This window comes from Pleurodeles waltl, chromosome 7 (genome assembly GCF_031143425.1).
Source record: "Pleurodeles waltl isolate 20211129_DDA chromosome 7, aPleWal1.hap1.20221129, whole genome shotgun sequence".
NCBI classification, from domain to species: domain Eukaryota; kingdom Metazoa; phylum Chordata; class Amphibia; order Caudata; family Salamandridae; genus Pleurodeles; species Pleurodeles waltl.
Window position 1 is genome coordinate 226,285,237 of NC_090446.1, and position 10,464 is coordinate 226,295,700.

Consider the following 10,464-nt stretch of genomic DNA (forward strand, 5'->3'; position numbering starts at 1 on the left):
GTAACATGTGCAAAATTGGCAAATATATATTTAAAAAAGTAGTGACTCAGCAGTCCAGAAACAACAGCCCTGGCTTTGAAATGCCCTCCATGTGACTGTTCGAATGTGATCAGACAGTCAAGGGAAGGGCAATAAACCATTGATAAATAATGTATGTTATGATAGTTGCAAGCAACATGTGAATATCAGTTGAAAAGGCAAGTGGATGAAGCAGGCTGACCCAAAGCTCTTGTGTATAAACAGGTATATGTGTAAGTATTTTTATTATAATTATTAGGTTAGCCAAGACCTTTTAATTTTATTAAAATTATATGTATTCCATACTTACTTATGGACGTTGTCAATCAGCCTTCTTCAGCCATTGGTCTTTTATAGCGTGATTCACATTTTCTTCCACCCTCTACAGCATAGAGCATGGGGAAGCACACTTCAGCCCTTTCACTGTGAGTGACAGCATTCTCCCATTTGTAGAAGGAGCCGACCAACATACAAAGGTCCCTCAGTGCCAGGGACTACTAAGTCAATGTCTGTTTTTGAGACCAAATAATACTCTACCATACCCACCAGTAGATGCAAGAGAAGACCAAACAAGTGGCAGCGATATCAGCACAACTTGGCCTCAACACCCCCAGGGTAAAAAACAAAATCATAAAGGCTGGCCAGCTCAACTGCAGGCAATGCACTGGAAGAGATTAAGGCCTTCTCCTTCCTGAGCAGTGTCACAGACAAGCAGAACAGTGAAGATGCCGACATCAAGGCAAAAATTGACAAAGCAAGGGCTGCCTCTATTCAGCTAAAGAAGATCTGGATCTCCAAGGACCTAACGCTGCAAGCCAAGATCAGCCTTTTTCACACCAACATTAAATGTGTCCTTCTGTACGAAACAGAAACTTAGAGGATAACAATGACCACCTCCAGCAAAGTCCCAATAGTCATCAACACCCTTCTGAGAAAAATCCTCCAAATCCGCTGTCCAAACACCATCAGCAACAAAGACCTATGTTAGCAGACTTTCCAACTCCGTGCTCATGAAGAAATCATGAAAAGATGCTGGGAGTCGGGAGGTAACACCAGTCTGAAGCCTCCATCAAACTCCACCAAGCAAGCCCTCACCTGGAATCATCAATGGAAAAGGGAAAGAGAAAGGGCAAGAAACACCTGGTGTTGAGGACTCAAGGCTGACTGCAGGAAGATGTGTTACACCTGGAGTCAGACTAAAACAAAAGTTCAAGATAGAGATGGCTGTTGAGTCCTGGATGATGGCCTATACCACAGGAAGGATGGTAGGCGTAAGTAAGTAAAATATTTTTACTTTTGGCAATTTTTTTTATTTTTTATTGAAGAGGTCTCTGCAACTTCCCCAATAAAAAGCTTTACAAACACCAAGACATAATGTTACAAGCATTGACAAAGCCAAAAATCTGGCAGCCAACCAGACCAATTGGCTTTGTCAGTCCTTATTAAAAAAAGAAAACAACACTGGTGCACAGATAAAGCGGCCTCTTGGGTAAACCTAAAAATGTAATTCTAAATCTCTGGTTTCTATCCTCTTTTGGTGTATCAAGTGAGAAATCTGGGTCATGGAAGAGGTTTGAAAAACATGTGGTCTTTGAAAACAGAGAGGGAGCTCTAATGGCAAGATCTTTCTACTTTCAAGGAGGGCTGAGAGGCTCTCTGGCCCTCCTCTGATATGCAAGAAGTGGTGGGAATTATGCAGACCCCACTGTTCTTCACTATTGGCTGCCATGAATACGGTCAGTGGAAGGAACATAGGCAACATATTTGAACGGTTCCTGGTGGATACTCCAGTTTCTCCTGGTTTTAATGGTTGGTATGTGGCTTTTGGATCTTTGACAAAAAGCTATGAAGACAATTCTTGTTGATTCCATTTGTAACTTGGATCTAGTCATTGGTGTCTTGTTGCCGCTATTAACTTCAATGGATGTTGTTTTGAAAACACTAGCCATCAACTTGCTTTATTAATCTCTGGAAAAAGAGATATTCTCACCTCTTTCACTCGTACTGCCACTTGGGCTATGTATCCAGCTGGGCCTCAAAGGCCAGCTTGATCATAATAGAGCCACACACACTGTCACATTTCAGTGGTGCATGTCTGCATTTTAATGGGTTGTGTGTCCGTACTGATGGATCAGTGGGTAGGTTGTGGTATCCCTGTCACTGACCCCTGGTTCTTTCATCTAAAGATGTGGTGGATCACCAGCAGAGTGGCTTTTCTGCATGGCGACTGGGGGGCATTGCACCCAACCCTAAGGGAGAGTTGTGCGTGGGTGTTTGTGCTGGGTCAGGATGCTCTGGAGGCTTATATAGTAGTTAAGGCCGTACTATGTAGTCAAGGTGGGTAAACCACCGAAAGAGTGAGCCAGGCTCGAGCCTGAAACCTGGCGCTGGCTCAGCTAAGGCCCTGTTACCTCAAGCCCATAACGAGCCAAACTTTCATATGGCTTCTGTCTTCCTCCCTGAACAAGGGATGTAGTGTTACAACCAGAGCTGCAGAATGTGGAACTCAGGAATCAGGTTCGAGTCTCGGCATTTACTCAACATCCTGTGACGTTCTGCAAATCACTTAATCTTCCTGTGCCTTTTAAAATGCACATGACCTTGAGTTATGTACTTGGTGCTCATGTAAAGCACTCAAATACCCTCTGGTCGAGTTCGTGCTGTATTTTAAAAACTTTTAAAAACAAAGCCTTTACGTAAGGCAAGATAAATAGATACCTATTTACTGGCTGATCTCTACAGAGTGAAACCAGAAAACCTGGATAAATCACGACTTCCCCACTTAAATTGTGTGATCTTTGGAAAATATATGAATACAATTAACACACTTACAAATTACATAACACAATCAAAAGAATGAGGAACATTGCAAAGCAAATCATCACAACCCTTCAAAGCTTTTAGATGACGCTATGATGCGTAATGTACTACACAATTTATTAACTCAAAAAGCACTAAGAATCAAAAGAAAGTTTGAACAGTGTAAAACAAGCCACTTCACCCTTCAAAGCTTCGAGATGGCCCCTGAAGGGCAGAAAATATAAATTAACCAATCGGCATAAAATAGCACCAAAAACACTAAGAATGATGAAAAGTGCAAAACAACAATGCAGACTAATTCGACCATTAAACAATGAATTGCGCCGAACTAGAAAAAAACAGGCGAACATTACACTTCAAACAGGGGTGCCCAATTCTGACAGACACTTCTGTCTACAGTTGTGTTTCATTTGCCTCTTTCAAGGGGCTCATTTTCGAGAGATTGAGGCATTCCAAAGTGTTTCAAAGTATTTACGAGTGAAGGGAACACAACAATCACCATTTAGTTAATTAACTTTTAAAAGGGATTTTTATACACGCCTAGGGGAGCAGGCAGACAAAGGAACTGGCCAGATTAGGTGTAACACAACCCCCTCCTCAGTCTGCAGATAAGGACACGCCGACTGCAGCCCTGGACAAAGAGTCGACGGTGCACCAGTGTTCACAGGCAGGCCTCGAGCACCTGATGAGATAACAGGCCGCATACCTCTGCGCGCACTGGATGACGAGGAGCCGATAAATCCCCAGGACCGTCCTTCAGAATGAGGCTCGAAGGGGGAGGGGCTCCAAAAGGAAAGATTGCCCCGAGCTGCTTGTGCTAGGCCTAGCTAAGAATGATGTCGTGAGCCGGTCATGAAAGGCAGTCAGTGCTTGCATGCCCTGCACATCAGAGAAACCCAAGCTGAGAACCGAATCCAGCTTTTATTTTTTTATTTTTTTAACATTTGCTTCGGAATAGGTACGTGCGTTGTTTGTGACCTACACCGAAGGCCACTGCAATGTTGTGCTTTATAGGCAGCAGCACCTTCCGCATAATTATGGATTTGCCACCTAACCCATCGTCTGCTGTACAATATGCAGATTTTAAACAAAAGAAAATGTGTTTCTAGTTCATACGGATGAAACGTTACTAAAATGCAGTTGAAGACCCTCCGGAAAGGTTGACTGGCCAAGGAAAGCTTCAGAAATGTCCAAATATGAACAGCTGATGAAATTCAAGCACGCCACCAATCAGTTACTACGAGGGAGGTCAAAATGTGCAACCAACAGATGATGCTGCAGAATGTAAACTGTCTTAAAAAGCAAAATCACCACGACTTTCTTAATAACTGCTACCGGGCCTCTTTGTCAACAAAAAACACCCAGAAACAAGTATTGGCAAAGCCAGTGTTGTTTGACAATTCTGTGCAGCATCAGCGAAAAGTCATTTTGTAGGCACAATTGTTTCTGGATCGGTAAATAGCTAAATTAATTTTCACTAGTATGAAAGCAATTTGCTTCCTTGACGTCCAACAAAATTAAATAATTAAAAAAAGGGTCGCAACGGTTGGATGGGTGGAGGAGGGAAAAAGCAGAAAACAAGGGAGACAGCAAACAGCAAAGTGGAGGGTGAAGCACATGATGGGTAGAGCAACATGGAGCACCAGGGAGGTGGAGTTTAGCGAGGGGATAAGCACGAGAAAGAGAGAGCAAGCAGCAGACAACTGAGAGAACAATACGCATCAGTTGTTTGGTGTGGGAGGGAGAAGCACATGAAGGTGAGAGCTGGAAAACACATACACTCTCATGGAGTGCTCAACTAAAAAGGAAAAGTAGCTCTCCAGTAGTGAGCAGTGGAAGGACACAAGTCAGCTAATAGGCTATGATTCAGGGGATGAATAAATACATGAAGTGGAAGGAAGGCCTCATATAAGAAGCATGCAAATGAAAGTGACAATAAAGGCAACCAATGGGCAGGCTCCAAGACAACTGTACATTTTGGTAAACTAAAACAAAAAAAAAATTAAGATGAGGCTTAACAATGTGCTGCTTGGTTATAGGTGAATTTCACAAACTAGTGCACAGTGACTACATGATGAAAATATACATTTTTATTTATGAATATTATATATCCCACTACTGAGCCCTTGGCTCTGTGCTCTGGCACACATTATTTACAGAAAACATGTGAACTATATGTATTTACACAAGAGAATTACTCACTCGCCGTCACACTCATAACTACCCTAAAAGCAGAGAGCATTGACAGTGAAATATATATGGTTGAAGACGTGAAACACATTCAATGTTTGTGCTTGACTTGTCACTCACTTTGGCCGGGGTCTACTGCTTTTTTTGTCAGAGTTACTGGCCTGCCAACTTGTTCCATTTTTTCCTATTGGCTATCCAGTTTATGATGAGGCAATGAGAACAGGCGCCAAGACGATGAATACTGTGGGACAAATATGCACTTCTAAGCATTGGTGGAAGACCCTCTGGCAAACTCTGCAAAGCTTCCTGCATAGAATTGGGAAAAATGTGTCACGGAGTTGTTGGTTCCACCATGGAGGCAACGCTGGTGACATTGTTGGGTAGTAGATGACCTCCTCCAGCTGGAGGTACTCTGCATATGGTACTTCTACTGCGGCCCAGAAGTGTATGTCCAGCACACTGGTGGATTTGGATGTCACATTCAGTGGTCCATGGTCTCTTTATGTTGTTATTGCACCTGCTGTTTTGCCATGTCTCGTCCTAGTGGCAACTCACCGTTGGTTCTTTCAAACTGACATGAAGGCTTTCGTGAACTTTATATATCCTGCCAGGAGAATATGGGAAAATACTGTATACCCCACAAAACCACTCTAGAAAATATTATTTTCAGTATGAAGTATTCCTACTTCTAAAACAAATTGATTATTTCCAAGGAAATTCTAAGAAGTTCTAAAATTCCCACCGGAAACAATTATTGGAATTTCATGCCACTAAGATACCTTAGTTTGAACGCAATGGCATAGAGGTGGAAAACAGTTACAATGTGGTGAAGTCTACATTGATGGATCCAAAGCAGGGCTAAGGAATGACTAACTCTTTAATCAATTTGAATTGACCATATGACAAATCTCTTGGCCTTGGCTTTCAATAACAAACTATATGCTAATTCAAAATCACAAGTAGTTAGAACTGGATTTTGGGAGATGACATGAATAACTAAAGACCAAAGCACTACATACACAAGATCCACAGAACAAGCTCATACAGGCCACAATACACAATCGCCCATTGGCAGGACCCAACACTGGGGGAAAAATACATCTATGACCATAAGTTAATCATGCTCTACCCTATTATGTAGAAGCTTGCCTCGTTCCTACCCTACTGGGCCCCTGTGATGGGATAATCCACATCCTGAAGATGGAACTCATCCCACTAACTAGGTTAGGTGAAAGTCCACAACACAAACTTACTAAACAGTTCCCTTATTGGAAGAAACAGAAACCCAGAGGCTTTGCCCCTAACCCCAAGGCTCCCAAAAGGACAAGAAGCATGGTCACAGAATTAGGTGGCAAGGGAGGGTCAAACTATGTGGCAGGGTTGAGTAATCTATTCAACAAGAAAAGGAGATCTATGTAGCATAATGCAGCACACTGTTTGGCTGTATATTGCTACTTTATCATTTGGACACACATTAACACTGTAAAGGCAAACGCCGTCACTCATTAGCACCATTTAAAGACATAAATACAGGCATCTGCAAGTGTAAGGTGACTGGGTAACTGTTCAATACTAGGTCTCGTACTTTTTTTGTTAGTTTCGATCCCTTGACACTAGTAATATATATTTTTTTAAATCTGCAGTTTATAGAATTTATGATGGATTATGAGTCAAATATGGTGAATTACTAATTATACAGAAAAAAACAGCCACTGTTGTGCTTGCAAGATGTTAGGCCTCAGGCTGTGCTCTGGAATAAGAGGCAAAGCTACATACTAGAAATATGCGGCAGGGAAGGACCCAATTGTGCGCCCCTGTTGACTACATGAGGCAGCAAGAAAAGGCAAATTATATTATGTGCCCTAATGTAGTATATTTGTTGATGGTATTATTTCATCATGTTAGAAACTTTTGATAATTTGAGCTAGAAACAGTTTTTGTTAAAATCTGCAGTTATGCAGCAGTTGATTGATTATGTGGCAAATGCTACTACTTCATAATCATGCGGAAAATGCCAAGGCCGCAGCATCACATAATTCCAATGGTTCTACTCCAAAATCTACATTATCCTCAGTCTACCTCAAATCCTCATCCAGGCTCACATTGCAGTTGCAAATTGATTTCCCTGAACCCCTCTGGTGGCAAATCGGTTCTTTAACATCTGCTGAATTGTTACGGAGAATCGATATTGTTTATGTAAGTGTAACGGTGTCTGGTTAGTTCAGTTGGAAATCGTGCGAGGCTATCAATTTTTTTTATTTTTTTTTGCCGATGTGCGTGTGTAGCCCAAAGTCCAAAAGACACATTTGCCAAATGGCCAGTATAAAGCAGTTGTAAATGGCCAACTGGAATTTCGTTAAGAGGCCTAATTTGCTGGACATGATCCAGAGAAGCATTAGCATGCTTGGATTATGCACACTTGCACCAAGATGACGGTGTTAGTGGCAATAGAATAGAGAGAGGTTCTCCCCATCCACACGTCTTTTCCATAAAATATGTCACAAAGCTTCCAGCAGTGCAGATATTAATGTTGGTTTGCTTTATTTCATGTACTGAACACGAGGCCAAGCAGGACACACTTCCTTTAATTCATGCATTTTTCTGTGCAAGTGACATTTCGCTCACTAAGGAAAATGTAAACAAAACTTCACGGTTTCATTAAAAATGGACTCGGTTGGCTTGAGCGCATTCCCGGGGCCTCTCGAATTTTGCAAACGTTTAATGGAAAGACTCCTTCCTGTTGGGGAGAAGAGCCTGAGATGTTTGTGGTCATTTTCCTTTTAAATACAAAAAACTGTTCCCAGCTGTTAGTGTTTTGTGTTTCCTGTTAGAAGTGCAGGGGCTGGGCCTCCCGAGCGGTGACGTCATGGACACTGAAATGACAGCTGAGCAGAGGCCTGGTTCTAGTAAAAATACCGAAGGGGAGACAGAGCACTGCAGCCCGAGTGTTATACGAGACAGTGTTGTGAAACTTTTTAGGGGAATCAGATATTATAGGTCATAAAACATATCTTATTGTTTCTCTAGAATTACTACCTCCTCTACGAGTAATATGCCAAAACCTGGGGGACAAAGACTAGAACAATCAGTCGAGCAAGAAACTGATGGACTGGTTTAAGGCCTGGGTTCTAGGCCAGCTAGATAGCTCAATGGATCAATGCATCTGATGCGAAATTGTGAGCAAGTTGCAGTTAATAAAATGTAAATAAAGTGAGTACCACTGAGTTGGTTAGTTGTGCTGTGTGATATACACAGCACCCCCAGGGCTGGACTGGCTAGCCAGTGGGCGCAAGCTAGGGCGGTGCTTTTAGAGTCGAATAAGTTACCATCACCCTAGCCTAACACTCACCACCTCTGGCCCCTCTCCCTGTATTACGAACAAATGGAAGCTTGGTGCTAAACGAGAGAGTTAGGACTATTACTGGTGCAGATTTAAAATCAGCTTATACGCCATAGCTAAACAAATAATTGGGTTCTTAAGTGCTTTTTGGCAGACAGACCAAACCAGATACTGGGGCATATCAGTGATTCGCCCAAGATCGCACAATGTGGTTATGTGAGCACAATAATTAGACTTCCCATTCAGTGGTTGGTTACCTGTTTAACTAGGTTGTCACTCATACTTTGCACAATGCTCCTCAAAACAACCATTATCCCTGGCTACCAGGAAGCCTACCTGACTGACTTTAATCGGGAATGATGCGTAACCTAAAATGTATTTTATCTACCCTGGCAGGATGAACAACTGAACTTGCCCTGAAAGATTCGAAGGTGTTTCAGACAGATTACATAAAGAATCGCCTACACGTTCTCGGCAGTGGCATCAGACCCACCGAGCTATCCCAGCACCGCATACTTCACATAACTTCTAAACTTCGCTTTTTTGCATCGGGTTCCTGTCTCACTGCTTTCGGTACCCTCTTTGCATCTTTTCGTTGATGTGAAGAAACACAAAAAAGGCCTGTTTTCTAAGAATTCTTACAACACTCCAGAAAAGAAAGACATTAATTCTGAAACTGGCAGGGGGTAACATCCTGTGCTCCATTGCAGGGAAACAACATAACTTAGTATTACCCTTGGCAACAACAACAAAAAACAAATTGTGAGGGAAAATTAGGAAGATCTGACTAGGTAGAGTAGCGTGCTGCCCTTCCGCAAAGTGCTTCAGCGTCTCGCCAAGCGTAGCAAGCGCTATACAAGTGTTTGTAGCATACAGTGAAAGATTGTCCCTCTCACCCAGACGCTGCCCATAAACACGCGTCACAGACCTGCTGTTCAAATCACATCTCACTGAATCAGTCCGTGCACATTAATTAGCCTGTGAATTTAGCCCTTCGAGAACCGACAGCAATGAGAGACACATTTAATACAATTTCAAAGAGAGAAGAGGGGGTGATGTGCTGCATCAAATTTCACATGACTCTTTGACCTGCATTTCGAAAACCTGCGTTTTAAAAGTAATACATAAAGTTGGGATGGAGCAGAAATAGGCCAGGCAGAAAAACACGTGCTGCAGCCCGTCAAGTAAAAAACATTCCAAACTAGAGAAATTATGCAACCAAATCCTGCTTAAAAATGTAAAAAAAAAAAAAAAAACATGAGCAGCAATGGATGGATGGCTGCAAGAAAAACCCCGGTGGGTAACTAATAAAGATACATGTACACTATTTTATCCACAATGAACTGCTTCTCGGTCATAAAACAGCTGGCACATCATGCGTAATTTTCAATTCCACATTAGATTAATAAAATCGAGGGTGTAGCGGTAGGGTGCGACTGAAATGCCGGCTAGGCGCTATATATAAACTCCAAAGAAATAATTGAAAAAAATGCTGCACCGGGTACTCACATTGACCTTCATGTTGTTGTCTTGTGGTTGCTTATTGCATAGTCCGTGGGGAGCAATGGCTGCAGAAGGCTCCCCACACAGCACCCCAGCTCCCCTTCAAGTTTCTGCGAGCCCTCCTCGGAGCTGGCAGGCAGCCTGGATGTGACCACCACGGATGGGACACTCCCCGTCCCTCCTCCGAGCTGCGGAGCACACACTGCAGGGGTTTGTGAATGAATGGACCTAATGGTACTATAAATCCTCGCCGGCCTCCCTATTGGCTGCCGCTATCTATATGCAAATGAAGGGCGTGGCCTGGCTCCTGTGGTTCTTAGAAGCTGCGCTGTGGGAAGCCTGTGCGGGGGTTATCTCCCCTCTGTTGTCATCACAAGAGTTGAGTGTATTTGGGGGCTGGAGCAGCAGCGTTTATTTCGCCGGATGTCGTCGCCAAATGTGTCACTCGTGTATGGCTATTGTGTATGTGCACGAGTGTGACTTTCAGCACCGTTTGACCTCATCCTGCTCATATTTCACACCTCCACTCGCAGTGGGCACAGCCTGTCTCAGCAGGAACCTGGGAGCTGCAAAGGCCTCTGCTGGGGGTGATG

General features: G+C 43.0%; 1 protein-coding gene across 2 annotated transcripts in view; it reads right to left on the bottom strand.

The window, feature by feature from the left end:
• Nucleotides 1-10,082, bottom strand: part of CASS4 (Cas scaffold protein family member 4) — a 124,328-nt gene extending 114,246 nt beyond the window's left edge. For both annotated transcript variants that reach the window (XM_069243606.1, XM_069243604.1), the window contains exon 1: nucleotides 9,878-10,082. In XM_069243606.1, coding sequence (XP_069099707.1) covers nucleotides 9,878-9,889 — 12 coding nt within the window. In that variant the 5' untranslated portion in view covers nucleotides 9,890-10,082. The remainder of the gene's footprint in view (nucleotides 1-9,877) is intronic.
• Between the last annotated feature and the right edge of the window lie 382 nt (nucleotides 10,083-10,464).